The following is a 19,785-nucleotide window of genomic DNA, read 5'->3' as shown; positions in this document are numbered from 1 at the left end:
GCATGGTATGTCCTTCAATATCAATCATACAGATTATTCAATAACTTCTGTAACAAAGTAATGACATAACGGCTTGATCAGTATGAGGAGAAGAAGAGAGTGCAGGCAGAGTGGACATTGGTGTCAGAGGTGATCTGTGACAGATGGTAGTGAGACCTCACCAAAGAGAAAGAAGGAAAACTAAAAGTGGCAAAGTGTAAACGTTAGGATTTTTACTGAGTGTGAACAAGATGGACACAATTAGAAATGAGCATGTCAGAGGGACAGATTGGGTTCAGAAACTTGGAGCTACTGTTAGAGAGGCTAGGTGAGATAGTTTGGACATGTGCAGGAGGAGGGAGTCTGGATAATATAGGCAAAAGGATGGCACAGATGGAGCTGCCAATCAGGAGGAAAACAGGAAGACCACAGGATGGATGTAGTGAAGGAGGACATGTAGAGGGTTGCTGGGATACGTTGAGATGGAGGCAGATTATCTGTTGTGGCTCCCTCTGAAGGGAGCAGCCGAAAGCCAACAACAATGAAGACGTAGCAGTAACTAATCTGATTACTGGATTTAGAGAGCAGGGAGGAGGAACGCAGTAAAGCGATGAGTCGAAAAAGGGAAATTATGTTTGGTGCAGTAAAGTGTGGTCAGACCAGAAACAACGGTCTTCTTCTGCTAACACAACAATAATTCTCTTTACAAGCATCTGCACAGACAGCATGCTAACATGCTAAAACAAAGTTAGAAGCAGCAAAGCAGCCAAAGCCTGATCTTCAACAGGTAACAAAAGCAGTGGTTAGTGTTGTAGCATCCATTTCTACCCGTCCTGTTCCTACAGCAGGAATAGGACCTGGTTTACAACTTTGTTGACAAAGATCCTGTGTGCATCCTCATTAGGACAGGGACTTGTGTCAGCATGTGGGAATATAAGCTTTAGGCTTATATCAGCAGTCCCCGACCTTTTTTGCGCCACGTACCGGTTTATGTCAGGCAATATTTTCACGAACTGGGCTTGAGGTGTCACGGATAAATACAACAAAATAAAATCAGTACCAGTACCAAAAAAACAAACAAAAAAGATTTACTCATAACACAAGGGAAAAGACCCAGGAAAAGGGAGTTAACGAAAAAAAAAATCATGATAAAAACCCTAAAAATCATAAATTTCACACCCAAGTTGAGGCTTGGGTGAACCTCTCGTGGCCTGGTACCAAACGACTCACGGACCGGGGTTGGGGACCGCTGGTTTATATCATTACTGGTAATTATGTGCCATTATATTCCATGCCATGGTACAGTGTAACACAAAAGTAATGTAACAAGTAGTGTGAAGAAGTACTCGCCAGGTAGCGATTAATATCATGTATTACTTATTTCAATACATAATATGTAATGCATTACTTAGTGTTGGACCCTGCATTATGACAGACTTTAAGCATGAAAAGTAGTCCTTACCTCCTCTGCAGGTCCATCTCCTCTGGTGTGGGACCATTCTGAACCTGGGGGCCCTGTCTGGGCAACGTAGGACCTGTAGAGGGCAACACACACACACACACACACACACACACACACACGGCAACTGTTAGACATTCAGCTCACATGATCATTGTTCCAGTCAAAGCCTCTGACCTATCAAAATACAAGGTTTTTAAGGTAACCTGTGCAAAGAGCTGCTCAGAGCAGTTCATAGTGAAAACAGGGAGATTCTCCTGGTTGCCATAGTAACCAAATTATCTGGCAAAATATCTGCAGTTTATCTGGCTTCTGTAGCTCTCTGGTGGCTTCATGTCCTATAAAGCCATTTCTGGCAGACACTTGTTATTTGCTAAGAAAAGGAGGTAAATACTCGGAGCTGGACTGAAGCGCCAGGTCTGAGAGAAGAAAGAGAAAAAGCAGCACCAGGAAGAAAAAGCAAAACTAGCACCAAAAGGCTTTGTGGAATCTTTAACACGCTCACGTTTCATATTTGATCCAAACACGCAAACACTCAGTGCTTCCACATACATCTGCTACACTCCAGGTTCGATTCATTCCACCACCCCACCCTCTTCCTGTAGGAACATTTGGATGCAGAGCAGTTCTCACTTTCTTCTCTTGTTAACTGAGATGCATCTCAGACTCCCAGGGGGGCTTTGAGCTTTTAGTGTGTCCAGTTAGAGGTTTTTTTGTTTGTTTTTCCAAAGGAAACATCATCACAATAAAGAGCAGTGTGAAAAATAACAGGTACTTTAAGCTTAAAATAAAAGTAATAAACAATGATGTGAGTTTCTGCAATGAAGTAAATTCAAAGTGTAGATGGTGGAAATCACAGAATTAGCCCTGTTTCATTTGAAACACTGAATTTAGATCATCCAGTCATTTTTATAAATGCTCAAAACCTTCTGAACAGAAACCATCATGTATCCATATTAGTGTGTACCACAAATACTACAAGTTTCCAGTCATTCAGAGAACAATCGCCACCATATTACCCACTTTTCTCTTTTATCAGCCATTTTTGTAACCAAGCAGGTACAGCAGGTGTGTGTGAGAGTGTGTGTTTGTGTGATTTGTATACAGACAAAGCAATAGGAACTAGTCAGAATCACGTGAGCCGAACTGGAGACCAACACAGTTTTCTGAGAATCTGCCAAGTCTGTCTGACAGTGACCTATTATGCTTTTACTCTTGTAAGTGTTACATTACAAATACAGTTTGAAATGATCTGCGGTAATTTTAAAATGACTCAATATCAGTGCAGCACCATGGGTTAACCGTATTACGACGCGGCTGGGGGGAAAACGTAGAGCATCACAAATGTGATTCCTGCAAGGAAGGACCACTTTGATTATTATTGATCTTTTGAGGGGTAACATCAGCACCTAAACAGGAGAAAAGAAAGCTATTAACCAAAAAGGCTACCGTATTTCCCGGACTACAGAGCGCACCTGAATATTAGCCGCACAAGCTAAAATCAGGGGAAAATCCTGTTTTGTACATACATTAGCCGCACCTGACTAAAAGCCGCAGGTGTTTCAATGTTGACTTATCATATGTAAGAGAATTGTCAAAAAAAAGAACAAAGCGAATTGTCAGGAAAGAGATGGCTGTTTGGAGACATCACTTTTATTAATATTTTGAAAAACAAGTTATGGGTACATATTTGCACATGTACTGTGCTTCATAAATGAGTAACAAATGTAGTACATAACAATAACCTACAGCACACCAGAAAAATAGATTCGGACTACCTTTTAGGCTCAGGTGCAGTGACACGGCTTTAACAAGAAGAAAAGTCAGTCACTCACCACCATCTTTCTCTTCTTCCTGCGCACTAAAACCACCAAAGTCCTCTTCTCCAGTGTCGGAAACGAACAGGCTCAGGATGGCTTCGTCATCCACTCTCCGCTTCTCTCCTTCGTTGTCACTTTCAAAACCAAAGAAATCCTCGTTGTCAGTGTCAGAGTCGAACACCCTCAGAAGGGCCGTGGCGGTGTCCTCCTCTCCATCATGCAGCAGTCCAGCCCTTCGAAATCCGTTGGTGATCGTGGATGTTTTCACACTTTTCCACGCTGTCAGAATCCAATGGTGGAGTTGGGCATAACTTGCTTTTCGCAAGTTTATCGCCGCTCATCATCCAGCTGAACGCGTAGAGCTACTTTGAAGTTTGTTTTTCGCGCTACTTCGTACGGCACTACGTTGCCTGGCGGATGGACATGTGACCAACATACCACTCTTGAACCCCGATCCTTCCGCCAGGCAACGTAGTGCCGTACAACAGCGGAACAAACAAAACAAATCCGCTCATGGACAATCCATAGAAAAGCCGCACCTGACTAAAAGCCGCAGGGTTCAAAGCTTGTGCAAAAAGTAGCAGCTTATAGTCCGAGAATTACGGTAAATCTTTATAACTACAAGGACTGCTTTTTTAAAGAAGATATTTATGATTTGTACAAAATGAGTAATCTAGCTCTTCTAGACAGTAAACATCTGTTCACACAACAACAACACAGAAAAAGGTCTGATTGGAATAAGCAAGCCGGTCTTGTTAGATCCCATCTCCAGTCTAACACCAATGGCCGTCGGCCACCAAAAACTTCAATATTAATAAAATGCAGAAGAAAATGAACAGCATCCCCCACAGGCAGGGAGCTGTGAACACAATATGCAGCATCTGCAATTGCAAGCAGGTTTTGCCTGATTGGCTGCCCCTTATAAATGGGAAGTAGGTGGGTCTTCTGTGCCCAGAGCCATAGGTGTGTGCCTGAAATGGCCAAATGATGGCCTCTCTGTGACTTCATGCAGATCTGAGAGTAGAAAATAGAACGTTTTTTAATTGTTGTTAAAAAAAAAAAAAAAAAAGTAAAACAAATCCTGCATGAGTGAAACACTGACAGCTCTGTGTACTTTACACTCACTAATGAGCTAACTTTTACCTAAAGATGAGCATTAGTCAGAAGGACCAAAGTGGTGCTGTGTACGTAAAACACACACAGAGCAACGAGAAGCTTCTGGATCTGCACGGAGCCGAGCAGGGAGCAGATTTGAGCGTAATTAGTATTCAGCCAAGTCCTGACCGTATCAACAGACCGAGACAAAGATAAAAAGGGGCTGAATCTGGGCTGCAACCAGGCTCATGACTGCATCTGAATACCAACGTGCTCACACACATTGCCTCTACTTAACACTGCCATTGGTATTGACAGCAGCTACTTTTCCCACAAGGGGAGAATACAAGGTTTGCCACGTCTGTGTCAAAGCAATCAGAGCACAGGAACAACAGCTCTCTTTATGTTACTTCCTTTTCTTCCACTTGCCTTATCTCAGCATTTTTTGTTCAATTTCAGACTTTTAGGTCATCTGCAAGAAATGGTGAAGGATTTTCTATCACCATAAAAGGCCACTTGACAAAAGAGTATCCAAGCAGAAATATTTGGAATACAGATTATCGAGTTAAAAGGGGAGGTATGAGTCAGCATGGTGCCATTAAGGCCTTCATTTATCAGTCGTAAATACTAGCTGTTTGTTTTGAGGACAGGTCCATAACATAAAAAACAAAAAAACTACTTGATTAAAATATGACTGATCTCCCCTTCAAGGTCATCTACTAAACACTTCTGGACCATTTTAAGACGTTAAATCAAAACTGTGACCCTTCAGCTTGATTCATTTTTTCCATTTTCCAGAAAGCAAAAAACACAAAAAAGACAATGGAGGCAAAAAAAAGAAAAGAAAAAAAGCTGTCCGCAAGAGATGGCCCAGAACGCAGTTCAGATCATTCACATAATTTTATGTGAGTGTTCTCCCAAAGACACCTCAGGGTGTTGCAGTAGAAGCTTGGATTGCCACAAACACCCAAGTGGAAGACTGTGGGCATGGACAAAATCCTTTGGGGTGCTCAACTGGATGGGATCTGGGAAATGTGCAGAATGTGCCAGTGCCTTGGGCTCTGGTTCAAATTATCATGAGATGCTCCTGTGCAGTTTGTGTGTTGTGATGGAGAGCCGCGTCTATCTGGGGAAAACTGCTGCCTTCAGGGAACCCCTTTGCTATGGAAGTACAAATGTACTCAGTTATTCGTTTGAACCCTGCACTGTCACAACACGTAACACTGATATATTCACCTACATCCAAGTTATCTGATATTTACGACACTGTTTTTGTTACCTTTTTGTAAGTTGATTATATAAAGCAAAGAAAGTTTTATTTTTCATTAAATTCCATTAGGCATTTGAATTTTTTAAATTTCTAAATCTTCCAATTTAGCTTTCATGTTTGTGAGGAAACGGTGGTTTTACTACAGGATTTCAATAGCTGGATAAATTATAGAGAGTTGAGTCTTTATTTACGCACTCAGAAATGAGATATGTAGATTCCAATTTAAAAATTATTTGTTTGAAAGAAAACTTAGCATGGTGACACATGCAAGATTTTAGCATTCATCTGGTGCCAGTTTATTACCAAAGAAAAAGAAGAAACCTTTAACCTCGGCTCAGCTAGCTAATGCTACCACACCCTGTCATCTACACATAGACACAGACAATCATACACTCTCATATTTACACTTATGGGCAATTTAGAGTTACCAATTAACCTAACCCCACTAACTGCATGTCTTTCGACTGTGGGAGGAAGCCGGAGTACCTGGAGAGAATTCACGCCAACACAGAGAGAACATGCGAACTCCACACAGAAAGGCCCTGGCCTGATGATGGAATTGAACTCAGGACTTTCTTGCTGTGAGGCAACAGTGCTAACCGCCCTGCCACCCCAATTTTTGAACCTCTTATTTTTATTCATGAATTTAAAACAGGCTAACACAGAGTGACACATAACCATTCACCATCACAGAAGCAGCCATTTGTTATATTGGCTAACTGAAGTTATATTAGTAACTTCACTATCAAGTTTATCAGTCAGATATGTTTTGCTAGTTTAGTCCCTGGTAAATGGATCTGTATTCACGCAGACCCAGATGGATGCACTGGGGCTACAGTACCTTGTCCAAAGGGCTACAGCTGGCCCTGAAGACGACATGGCAATGTGCTCATCTCAGGAGGAGGAAGCAGGTTTCTTTCCCAAACATATACAGTGGATATGAAGTGCTACTGATGTTGATCTCAGTCAGGCAACAGAAGGAATACTTTGAGGATATCCAGTGGAAGTGGGGCATAGCTGACTTATCCCTAAGGCTGATCTCACCGAGTTATTGCCAAATAAATAAGTGAATTCAAACAAACAAACACACAAATAAAACCCACAATCCAGGACACACTAGGGAGTTTGTGTCTCAGCTGGCCCGGGAACGCTTTGGTGCACCGCCCCCCCCTCTAAAGGAGCATGAGATAGAGGCTGGGGAGAGGGAAGTCCAAGCAACTATGCTGCCCGTGACTTGGACCACAACATCTATAATCTATATCAATTTAATAATTCATTTCAAGTTTGCTCATTCCAAATTTGAAGCTGTTTACAATGTTAGCAACTTACAACTCAGTAAATGTTTAATAAGTTACAGAAATAAAATGAAGTTATACGGATGCGAGTTCCTGCATATTTTCATAGGGAGAAGAAGAAAAGAGAAGAAAAAGAAGAATCACTTTAGATTTCAAAGTCTTTGAGGAATAAAGTTTAAATGCAGAATTCAAAGTGACAAAGGTTTTGGCTTTAAAATTTCAAGTTCTCTGAACATCTTAGTTTTGCAGCTGAACAGAGCATGTCTGTCGGTGTTTTTGGTGAACTAGATGTGTAGACGTGGTTTCAATATTTATATAAGCTACTTTTTTGAAACCCTGGTGTAGCAAAAACCCTCAGAGGGAAGCTGTGAATCAGCGGACTGTTAAAAAAAAAAAAAAAAAAAAAAAAAAAGTGTGGGTCCCTCTGTGATGTGTGCTGACTGTAAACCACAGATGAGGGAGTTACTCACTGACAGCACATATCAGGTCTACAAAATACACTCTTTATCAAATATTTATATTTTCCAGGGACATTAACAGAGCACCCAAAAATAAATACAATTATTAACAATAAAAAATAATATTTTTTTTTTTAAACAGCTAAATGCATACCTGTAAACGTAAAAATAATCCCTAGATATGGATCCAGTCCTTAAACATCTTTATCTTTTCTAATGCCTCACAAGGATGGCTTCATGTTTTTTTTTTTGTGATTTTGTATGAAACTACTGTACAACTTTGTGCTTTTATTCTGTAAGTGCATGCAACTTCACTGTAAATGCATCGGATCCTAGTGTATACAGTGGTCCCTCGTTTACGTTTACATTCCAATCTGCGATAGGTAAAATCCACAAAGTAGCCAACTTTATTTTTTTACAATTATTATAGACGTTTTAAGGCTGTAAAACCCCTCACTACACACTTTATACACTTTTCTCAGACAGGCATGAACATTTTCACACTTTTCTCTCTTGTTTAAACACTCTCAAAGTTCAAACCTTCGTAGTCCAGTATTATAGAATGAAACCAAAGGCACCCAGAGGTGCCTTTGACGGTGCAAAATGTTTTGTCGATATTGTTGCGTTTGTTGGGGAGAAAACTTACAAACATACAGTACATCACTTCAAAGTCACACTGCTAGCGATTGAAGATTTATGTAAATTTGTGTAAAGCTGAACGCAATCTGTACTATACAGGAGACACAGCTCGAGATTGATTGACAATGGTCTACAGCCAATCAGGACACAGAACACAATGTGCTGTAAAAAACAAACAAAACAAAACAAAAAAACCATGGAAAATATCAAAAAAAAAAAAAAAATCCACAAAACAGCAAGGCTGCGAAAGGTGAACCGCATCAAAGAGAGGGACCACTGTATTTGAGATGTGAGTTTGCTAGTCCTGAGCAAGAAATGCAGATCAACTCCTAAATATTTATTTGTTGAAGTCACACATGAAGACGAAAACATGTGCTTAGTTTTTGGAGAGCAGGTTTCTGTGAGGATTACTTAGAATCGCCATTACAAGACTAAACACACAGAAATACAAGAACCTTACAGATGCAGAGCAGAGACAGACAGCTGAAGGACTGCTAGCAAACCTGCAAACACAGAGACTTTTTAACCAAGCTTTATACATCCATTTACCATAAAACTAGCTAAAAACTGTAATCCATTCTTTGATGGTGGCTGTTGCAGTAAAAAGAAAGAAAAAAGCAGCAAGAATATGCTCCTCTCCAGGTAACAAGATACATCGGGGCTACTGTGGGAACTTGAGCGCTTCAGTTGGAAAACAAAGCAGGCAATTTTGACTTTTCCTCCTGTTTATTTATGTAATAAATGCAATAGTCTGAGAGCTGGCAGCCATGTACTGAATGAAAGAGGCTTCTACAGGAAGTCATTTGTTCAGAGGTAACATGCCTGGATAGGCTCAGCTGAAAACTGGCATGATAATAAATACCTAATGTTGATTCTAAAACTAGAAGACACCTGATTTTATATTTGAGAAAATAACTACAGGAGTTATAAAGAGTGGCTAAGCTGTGACTTCAGATTCTGATTTATGTAAAAAGCACAAAGCACAGAGCGTCCTTAGATTGTTGATAAATATCACAGAGGGGGGAAAGGATTAGCACAAGCTAACATGGTTTGTGTGTGTTACTATCAGGATCCCAAAACTGAATATCAAAAACTGACACAGAAAATAGATGCAGCTTAGCACTTAAATAACAAACACAATGCTCTTAAAGCTACAGTGCCTTAAAAAAAAAAAAGAAGAAAAAAGAAAACACTTCAGAGACACTTTAATCCCTGAACGTCAACATTGTGTACTGATTATCCCCAGCACAAAGTAAATCTGAACAAGACTGATACAGAGCACTTTTTTTGTTACCACCTCTGCATGTAGCTATCCATCTACTGTGATCCAAATCATCTCATCTTATTACCATGATGATTTCCTTCTAGTCCAGTCTTGAAATATTATCAAATGAAGGCAGTCTATATCTGCAACTGCAACTGCTGACATGGTCCCTTGTCTCCATCTTCCACTGCCTGTGGGTGTAATTGTGTTACTGTCTGCTCTAATAGAGCTTATGTGCTAATGACAAGACTCAGACAGCAGCCTAGCAGGGCAACAGCCCCGAAAGCTGCTCAGGAGGGATGACTTTAAATCAAATCACCGGGTCAGACGCTCATTTAGGCCTCGTTTTCTCATTAGACCAAGCTTTTTATTACTGTATCTTAGTATTTAACTATTTAGCACAAGGAAGGCAAACGCCAAACCTGCCGGTGCTCGGAATGCTTTCTCAAAACACAGCCAGCCTCCCTTTTTGTCAAATGGATCGTCTCCTTAGAGCTGAAGTGATCCAATGACCCCAGACAACAGCACTTGGGAAAGGTTGGGAAAACAGGCAGAGAAAAGAGTAAAGCCAAAGACAAGTAGGAGGTTTAACAAAAAAAAAAAAAAAAAAAAAGCAGTATATCATCAGATCACCATCACCATCAAGGTCTAAAACACTTTTTTGGAAACGAGAGTATTTGCAATGTGTCATCTCAGCAGGAGTACAAGGGAGATAATAGTTTATAGGAGATAACAGAAAATCTATAATTGCCATCCACTCACAAATCTGATAAGTAACTTTTCTTGAGCAACCTTGAAATGTCCTGCAGATACACACAAGTACAGTAGCCACTGACGGCCATCACTCCTGTATACCTACATGAGGGCAGCGTCAGTGTGGGCCTCCTCTGGCAGCAAACGTAGCGCCACAGTCCGTGTGAGGCCCCGTCTGAACCGTTGCCAGGCCTCAGAGTCACTACCACCCTGCTGCCAGCTCCTCTTGTACAGTCCTGGGACGTCACATATAAAACCATAGCTCGGGCTCTCCAGAGTTTCCTCTGTCAATTCCTTGTGCCTTAGCTGTGCAGTGCCCACAGTGCGGGAGGTTTCTAACGCAGACTAATGCTTACGAGCAAAAGTTCCATCAAAAGAAGACTCCTTTTAATAAAATAGCAGTGGCACAAGTTCTTTATTCTCTGCAGTCTGATGTCCTGATATCCCAATATCCGGACGGTGCAACTTTAAAAATGATGCTGGAATGCTGGGTGTGGTTTCTCTTTGTGCCAGTTCTCCAACAGATTAGAATTGATGGAAACAAAAGGAAGAGGGGAGGGAGGGATATAAAGTAGGAGGGAGGGATGAGCATAAGAGGGAGTGAGAGAGAGCAAAACTGCTGGAGATTCAGAGTGAGTAGAAAGAAACTGATGGGGCATAAAAGGAAGATAAAGAGGCCAAAGGAAAAGAAATAGACCGGGTGTTGTGTACGTAATGTGGTACGATGGATTCCCTACCTGATGGGTTGGTCCACCGGTTTGTACTTCCTGGATCTAATCTATTATTTATGGACACATGCTGCTGCTCTCAATATCATTACCAGCATGTGCATGGGGATGTAGAGGGACTGAAACTCCATGGTTTGTCGTTTCACATAAATGTAGAATACCTAAATTATTCATTCAGATGACAAGAAATGGCATCAAACAGAAAGGCTTAGTTCACCCAAGTTAGAACACCATATAATGTCTAGACCTACAGAGAGAGTGGGTTTTATTATCCTGAGACTTACTGTGATTCTTCTGTGAAATTCTCAAACGGACTAGCCACAGAAAAAAGTGTAACAATTAGAAAGCCCCCTTTGAGCAAGCACCTGGCGACAGTGGGAAGGAAAAACTCAGTTTTAACAGGAAAAAAAAACCAGGCTCAGGGAAGGGCAGCCATCTGCTGCGACTGTTTAGGGAGGGTGACTCCATGTAATTCCTGCACACCGAGCTCACACTCAAGCCCTAAAAACCATCCAAATAATATTTATAATCGATAAACAAAAGTATTTATAGCCTGTTGTCTGAGCCTGGAGTAGAATAAACATCAGTCTCAGTTCTCCTGGACATCAGTCTGAATACAGTCCAAACACCACTTTCAATATACTAGAAGATTTTTTGTTAGCCCATAATAAAAATAAAGATCAGAAATGTACATATTAAAGTTCTGGGCAGACAGAAACATCGATGTTTAAAAGTAGTTTGGCTTGTAATCAGTAGTGATATTAATATTTCCCCCCCAAGCACTTGCTTATGTTTTGTTGCTATTTATTCACACACTTTGTGTCTGAGGAAAAAAAAGATACTGTTTTCAGTTCTATTGGTGAATGCCATTTAATGATCATTTACCAACGACAGTATCAGCCAAGCATCAGTACGGCTGCATCCCTGCTATGAACCAAGGTAACTGAAAGACAGGTAAGTCCGCTATTTTCTTCCATTGTGTTGGAGGCAGAAGTCTCAGAATGATGGATGAGAAATTGTGCAAACAAGATTAAAACAGCTGTTTTGCTTGCTGGAAATGCAACTCTAGTCTGACAGCAGTCTGACCTGAGGATGTCAGGGTCTGCACAGGACGGGGGTGCAGCATGGACTACAAGTCCACAATTAAGCTGGTACTAAACCAAGGTGATGTATTACTGGAAACAAACTATTTTATTATTTTTTGAATCAATGACATGGTAACGATACTATTTTTGAGCTCACAGGAATTAAACAGCAATATTTCAGTCCTTTCCGATGTTTTATAAATCATTTATAATTTATAGAATATACTTCATTTTATTGACCAAACAAATAACAGTTGATTAAACCACAATTTATAAAAAAAAAAAAAAACAAGCAGGAAAAAAACAACAACTTTTTTTTTTGGGGGGGGGGGGGGGGGGGTTTAAAAAAAGTCAGGTTGAGCAAGCTTAAACTTCTTTGGTTCTATCCTCCACATCTCATCAAAAATGAATATGGTGATTACCTTTAAAAAAAAAAAAAAAAAAACCCCAACCCTAGCATTAGTTATCGGAGCTATCTAATATGATCTGGACACAAAACACAAAAGTAAAGGGGGGAAAGAAAAAAAAAAAAAAAGGTGCCATCAAACCTCGCAACCATCCCGTTTATACAAGTGAGGAGCTGACACTGTCAACTGCCAATAGGTCAAGGTATTTCTGTAGTGTATGTGTCTGCAGTGGACGAGCATTTATTCACTTCATTTCTCTATAAACATGTCCATCCGTCAAACCCTTAGGCACCAACATGCTAAAAAGCACACGGGGTTATAAATAATCTATGAAGCTCCGAGTTTCTGCTTTGGTACACACTTTGATCCACAGAGCCTTACGGTGTCACGAGGTCCTACATTTTTTAGCACACATGGCTACAGGGAGAACCAAAGCCAACAGCGTGTTAAGATACAGTCAGAGACACGCTGCCCTGGAAAACCGAATGAAATTCGAAATTGAAACTGACTTCACACAGTCAAAGGTAACATGTAAGACAAATGTCCACAGCCAGCTTGATTTAGACTGTCTGGCACAAAGCTCAGACAGCAGGATTACAGGGACAACTTTTTACACACCTAAAGCTCACAGCGTCATATAGATCATGATGTCATCCTCCAAGGTCTGTTGTCGGGTAAAGTGGCTGCATCTATAGCCCATGCAGTAAGAGAGAACACGGCCGATCTACAGAAGTACATTATTCTAATCAAATCAGATTTTGGTCATATTTACCAGTCAAGCTCAGAGCATTGAACTAACTCCATAAAATCGCTTCCATTGTATTTGCTTAATTCTGTTTACCACCCATAGAACAATAACAGTTTACTGAACTGCGTTTGAGTCCAACTGTGTAGCCAAATACGTATGCTGAGTGAAGCATTGTGTCTGCTGGAGCCCCAATTCACCAACTTCTGGCCATCATGAAAGGATGCAGGTGTAAGGTGCTTCAACAATATCTTGAATATCTATCTAGTTATTACATCCATTTTTTTTTTTTTTTTTTTTTTTTTTAATCTCCAGTTTGTTCTGCGGGTGTCTGCAGTTCTCCTACTGGCCAAATGCAGGCAGGATTGAGAGAGTTACTAGAAAACTAAGTATTTGTGACAGAGCCGGGAATGTGCCGTTCGCCTCAATCTCATGCTTCCTGCTGAAGTCTGTGTCTTCGGGAAAGGAAGGTGAAATGGTTCTCCATCAATAACCATTATATTAGATAGCCAAGTAAATGGGTCATCTGGCACATAAACCTTTAAATTCTCTGCGTGGCTTCCAGCTCTCCTCATCAATTGCTCTGCCGCTGCCTGTCCAATCCCTTACCTCTGTTAACCTCATCCATTACTTCATTACTTTAAAGCAACCTTGCCATGACCTGATTGGATGGCTGACATTACACTAAGCAGGAACTTAAAAGCTCATAGATGCACTCCACCATCAAAAGCAGTGACTTTCAAGCTATTGGTTACTGGGATTCAAAAGCCTTCTCTCTTTGCAAAGCGACGAGACCAGAGTAAAATCTCTTCTTTGAAAATGGCTGATCCAGATGTTCCGTTGCTGCCGTTTTAAAAGATTTTAAACATTTAACGTGTTCTTTTTACGTGTCCAAATTTAAAAGAACTTGGGCCTCTGGAAACCCCTGTTAAATCATTGACAAATTAAAATCTGAATTTGTGAATTTCTTCTTGATTTCATTTTTTACCATGCTGTTCAAGGTCAAGCTTAAAAGCTGTTACTCCTTAAATCAGAAAAACAACTTAAAAAGACAGGTGTTAGGAGTTAGATTCACAAAGAATTTGCAACATTACAGGACCTCTGACTCAATCAGAGAGAGTACATTAATTATTATGTTAATTAGCAACAAATCCTGTTACAGACAGACGTGCAGGAGATTTAAGTAGCTGCGGGTCCAGGCTGAGCTGAGCCGTCTCCATCTGTTTCTGTATCTCCAACTCACTCAATGTGTCAAAGGATTATTTTGGGGCTCGTGGGAGTCACAATGTCTAGAGGGGCAGTAGGGTAATGATATCTATACCTCTGCTCAGCTACACATTTCAATCACCACCCCTTGAATGACTGCTGGAAATCCAATTCCAACCCAGTGCCCTGTCAGAATATCTGAGTGACAGGGCAGGGATGATTCTGAATCCATGTCAAACGACAGGGATCATCTGTCAGTGTGACACAACCTACAAACATGTACTTAATATAGTTTCAGATCTGCCCGGCAACCTGCAGAATCAAGGGTTATGGTAAACACTTGGAACTAGGGGAAAGCAGGGGGTTTGACTTAGAGGGGACCAGATGATCAATTCAACAACTGGATCACATAGGAAATTATTAACTGGTCAATCACTGCCCTCTAAATGTTAATTATATGTAACTAATTTGTTGGTTGCAGACTCGCATGTAGAGGCAAACTGTTTGTGCCAACCTGTTTGGATGTAAAGCAATGGCCCATCTACAGCAGGATGGAACCCAATGGTCCTGATCCAAGGACAGAATGAGTTCCACACACAGATAAAGGCAGAAAACAGGGCTGGCTTGGGTGTTCCTGTAAAGCTGCTCCCTCTACCTTACCCACGAGAATCTTTCACACACACAAAACCCAATACTGTCATGAATTATATATTACTGAATGACTCATTATAGCTCGACAGGCTAATGGTAGCAGCAGCAGCAACAACAATAAGGATGGATGAGTTTGGACAAGAATGTGAGAGGAAAACACTACCAGACAGCAACAAAGTAGTAGTAGCTGTAGTCACATGGAGTGTTCAGTCACCCCCCACAGTCTTCACTGTGAAAACTTGAATTAGAGAACGAAGAAAAAAACAAAAAACAAAACAAAACAGAAATTAGAGATAAGCCTAAGTGGGGATGAGGAATGCAGCACAAGAGGGGGCAGCTGTACATAAAACTGCTTCATCAGCTTCTCCAGTAAAATCATTCAGAACTGGCAGTGAGTGCTCAAAAAGTGCCAAAAGGCTCATTTTGTCAGCTTTAAATGACAAGAAATGGCAGCAGATTATTTTAGACTGAGAGAAGAGAGCATTCTGTGGGTAAATAATAAGACCTATTATCTATCTTCTTTTTCTTTTTTTTTTAAAATTCGATATTTCATCATGTCAGAGCATTCCTCCAGTCTGCGACATCTTATGTGTGCAGGAACGTCGAGTTTGTTTTCCATGACTTTGAGTTGGGACACCGCAACAAAGTTTGCATTTTTTGGTCTAATTTTTGCTATTTGAATCTAAGAAAGGTTTAAATACAAGACAGCAGTGGAGATCCTTTAAGTATACTACCACTCTGCTGATACCCTCCCAGCTCCTACAGATTCACACAAATTATATTTAGCACATGATTAATGATAACAGCTGAATGACACAGATTCGCTTGACGCAAGGAATCTTTGCATTCCATGCTATAAGATTAAAGCACATATGACTTTGTGGGAATGCAATGATGAGCAGGAAATTTGGCACACACCATATAACTGGCCATTAACCAGAGACCAAAAGATGGAAACTTATTAGTGTGACTCAAGTCTTGTGGTGTCTGAGGATGTTTTGACCATCTGAGCTGAAAAATGATGACAGCCATAATTACAGCGTGGTTGTTTGGCTTTTAAACTCAAGTGTTTTGTTTACTTCCTTGTGAGTTTTGGCAAAGTTGAGCAAGATTTGGTTTCGGTGAGGGTTTTCTAGATTCATTATGATGTTTCCACTGAGTTGGGCCTGTACCCAAAAGAATACATGCCTTAAAGCTGCATATTCTAAGTACTGGTCTATATTCTAGATAAAGTAAGCAATGTTTCTTCTTGTTTAAAGGCCAATACTAACTGGTTTCCCAAACTGTCATAATATTTATTGTAGTGATAATTAGAAACTATTACAAAGTTTTACACAGTAATATTCAGCCAGTATGGTAAAATTGCAAGGATTCCATATTAGGATGCCTCCGTTTATGGTAATTTATTTATTTATTTTATTTTTTTAAAAACCAGATTTCCCAAACTTAGAATTTAAAAAAAAAAAAAAAATGGCTGTAGCTTCTAAATCTGAAAAATGAAGAGGCAAGTACTGTTGAAAAAAGAAGTCCAGTTTTATAGTAAACTAGGAAAATGGGGAAAGGGCTGTGAGCACTCAAGTACCACCAACTTGAGTGAGGGAACAGTAAGGGAACTAAAATAGCTCATTTCAGACAGTGGATGATTAAGGGGGTTGCAAATGCGAAGCTGCTATAACAAAGTGAACAAATGAAAATATGGAGCTGAAGAGGAGCATGAAATATCCCGTGTAACATTTGTTCAGAGTTGTCTTAGGTTAGTTGGCTTCGCACTCTGTACTCTGGAAGCCGGTCAGTGGACCGGCTTTTTGGTATTTCCGTACTCATAGCTGTGTTTTTATGCTTGGACGGCCTGTCAAACAAATCATTACATATATCACACCCAGCTGGCAAACACAAAGGAGGACTTGTGCTGTGGCTCACATGTACAATTAAACTTGTTTCTCTTTCAAAGATCATGAGACCATGGCAACTATGGTCAATCTTCCCTCCAGCCTTTTGACACTGTTGCTACACGACAACTAGAGCACAGCTTAACCAATGAAATTACAGGAGAGCTCTGCAGCCAATCAGGTTTCTGCAGAGTCCTCACTTCCGACTGACATGTGTCTGAGACTCATGGGACAAAATGCTTAGACACGCTGAGAAGGCAGCAGTGGAATATATTCATGTATGACTGTTCATTTAACTCGACGACAGTAATGACATGATGGTTTACTGACGGATAAATCTTTGTGCCCATAACAGGTGTTTTAGTAAAAAGCATATGAAATATAAGCAGTATTTGCAGCTTCTTTAAAACAACAGCAAACAGAGTGTTTGTCTGTTGTTTTTTAATCTTGATAAACAGCTCAAAATTAATTTTTAAAATTTTAAAATTTCTTTTATTAATAAAAAAAATCGTTTGTAGTTTTACAAAAGTACAAACGATTTTGCCTCATCATGCATAATCTAAAGACAAAACAGAGGCACGCAAGACAACATAAAACAGCCAAGCAGATCGGTGCTCCGGTTCAACACTCCTGCCAGGCTGACTACTCACTCCTGAGGATGATTTGAGCGCGGCTGATCTTCTGCTGCTCCTGGGGGAATCTGTGAACTCTTGCTGCGGCCGGCATGTCTGCGGATACTTCTGCAATGTATTTCTCTTTTTAAACTCTGTCACTTACTCTGTCCTGTTGCACACAACTTTCCTTTTGCCTCTTGCCTCGGTCTCTCTAGTCCAGCTGTGCAGTCGTCTGCAAACTCGCGTTTGATGCCAGAGACCATGAGCTCATCGAGAAATAGAAGGGGGGGGGGGGCTTCTGATGCAAGCGTGATCACACGCTATCATGTTAAAACAAGAAAAACACATGCCAGACTGGTGTGGTGGACAGTTGCTGGGGGGAGTGCCGGACCCCAAAATGTTTACACATTGCTCTCATCCGTGACCTGCAACCCCCCCCTCCCGGTGGTCCAGGGACATACAGGCTGTTTCTATGAGATGAGGGATGAAATGTGCCTTTCTCTTCACCTCCAGCTTTCAGGTTTCACCCCCTCCTCTGCAACAAAGGTTTCACAACATCCAGAGCCACATGCTCTATACTGCTGGCAGGAACAGTGAGGACTCAAAATAAATTGATGAGCCGCACTTAGCAACTTTTCACACATCTCTGTGGAGACAAGCTTTTGCCAACTCCAACTGTGGCTACCCAGACAAAAAGAGCAAAGAATTAGACAACTATTGGCGAGCCTGCATGAACGCTTTAACTGCCTAACTGCTAGCTTTTCTCTCCTCCATTTGGTGAACATACATTTACTCAAGGTAATGCTCCATTAAAAGAACAAGCCAGGGGCAGAAGCTTTAGGAAGGTAGAAGTAAAATCCATGCTCTAATACAAAAAGAAGATATGCACAGAGTTCAAAGTTAAGCCTTAAGCTTAGAAAATAGAGGAAAAGAAGTCAGAGGATAAACAAAAAGGGGAAGAACAGCGTCTGTACAGTGAACATATCCAAGATGTGTTTTCTTTATCTGGCTTCACTAAACCTGACACTAAACTAAACTAACATCAGCAATCAAGCTGCAAAGTCACACAGAAGTGTTAGCAACTGGATGTGTCAAATCAGGGTTTTCCCCAATTAAGGTGTAAACATGCTTCCATTAAAAGAGGCAATGTTGGAAGCATATGACTAGTCACAAGGTCAGAGGTCAACTGGCAGCTGACAAAAAGTCAAAAATACATATAAATGACAACAGAGTGTTGTAATAATGTCTGTGTGTGCCAAGTGCTTTGAGTGGTCAATAATCCTAAATAAAAGAATTAAAAACAAGTCCTTTTGAAGACAGGAAGGACAGCTGAAAAACGATGTGACAGTTTGTCATATTTAATCAGCTGCATACCAGTCAGTATTTAATGGACTGACAGCAAACAGAACGACTACGAAAATTGAAATTCAAACCAGTAGGTAGTGCTTTATCATACAGATTTCCAGGATCCACAGAAGAAGGCAACACCAGGCTTTGGGAAGAAAAAAAAATGCAAATGAACTGATGACTGACAGGAAGACGAAGTACACACACAGATGAACCTCTCTCTTCACTACGACAGACCGGTACAGCGTCTGCATCACTGCAGCCACAGCACCGATCAGTCTGTTGATCTCCTGCTCCCTTCTCCCGTCACTCGTGAACAAGACCCTGAGACACTTATACAGATATAGATGGGGTTTTTTAATACATGTTGGTATTTTCAGGAGATATGACTGACCAACTAAAAATATTACAACTGTAAAAACCTAACTTGGAGTGTCAGACTGGTCCATACTGACATGACAGAGTCACACAATTGTTTGTCAGCTGCACATCTATGTCATCATCTCCTGATCCATCACACCTCAAAGGTGGCAAGTGATTTGGGTGAATAGTTGCCTCCCTTCCTGTTAGCTGACAAGCGTGGCATGCGGTGTGGTCTTCTGCTGCTGTCACCCATCAGATTCAACATGCTGGGCATTCAGAGATACTATTTTGGGGTTTAACAATGGTTGAGTTGTTGTTGCCCTCCCATCAAAACAGTCTGGCCATTCTCCTCTGACCTCTCAACCATTGTAAGAAGAAGCTGTTGATTCCTGATGTAATCTCACCCCCACCTTGAAACCATCTGTCACTCCTGCTGTAGACATCGTCTTCTGTCATCATACATGCCCTGCACCACCTGCACATAGTTTTCTGCCACTTCTGACTCATCCACAGTTTCTCTCTTTACTCCCTTTCATTGTGTAGTGAATCACTTTTATCCATCTGTAATTACTACAGCACTGCTGATACAACACACTATAGAGAAGGCCATGCATCTTCCCACTCTCCAAGACTGTGTTAAACAATCTATTGCCCTCTCTCATACACACCTCTGTACCTCCACAGGTATGTTGTCTGTACCACCTGCTTCCACTCATCA

The 19,785-nt window shown here is 40.8% G+C and overlaps 1 protein-coding gene across 4 annotated transcripts in view; it reads right to left on the bottom strand.

Moving 5' to 3' along the window:
- The window catches only part of LOC120731253 (protein enabled homolog), a 54,041-nt gene extending 34,616 nt beyond the window's left edge, over positions 1 to 19,425 (bottom strand). Inside the window, exons 1-2 of one of the 4 annotated variants that reach the window (XM_040028202.1) lie at positions 17,394 to 19,425; positions 1,442 to 1,514 (exon numbers count right to left, since the gene is read on the bottom strand). In XM_040028202.1, coding sequence (XP_039884136.1) covers positions 1,442 to 1,514; positions 17,394 to 17,469 — 149 coding nt within the window. In that variant the 5' untranslated portion in view covers positions 17,470 to 19,425. Of the gene's footprint in view, positions 1 to 1,441; positions 1,515 to 10,138; positions 12,048 to 17,393 lie in introns of those variants that run through there. The other 3 variants (XM_040028186.1, XM_040028211.1, XM_040028192.1) reach the window with 3 other exon arrangements.
- Between the last annotated feature and the right edge of the window lie 360 nt (positions 19,426 to 19,785).

Source organism: Simochromis diagramma, unplaced genomic scaffold (assembly GCF_900408965.1).
Source record: "Simochromis diagramma unplaced genomic scaffold, fSimDia1.1 OVJJ01000746.1, whole genome shotgun sequence".
NCBI lineage: Eukaryota > Metazoa > Chordata > Actinopteri > Cichliformes > Cichlidae > Simochromis > Simochromis diagramma.
Note: the sequence above shows the minus strand (reverse complement) of the source record. Positions and strands in the feature narration are given on the sequence as shown.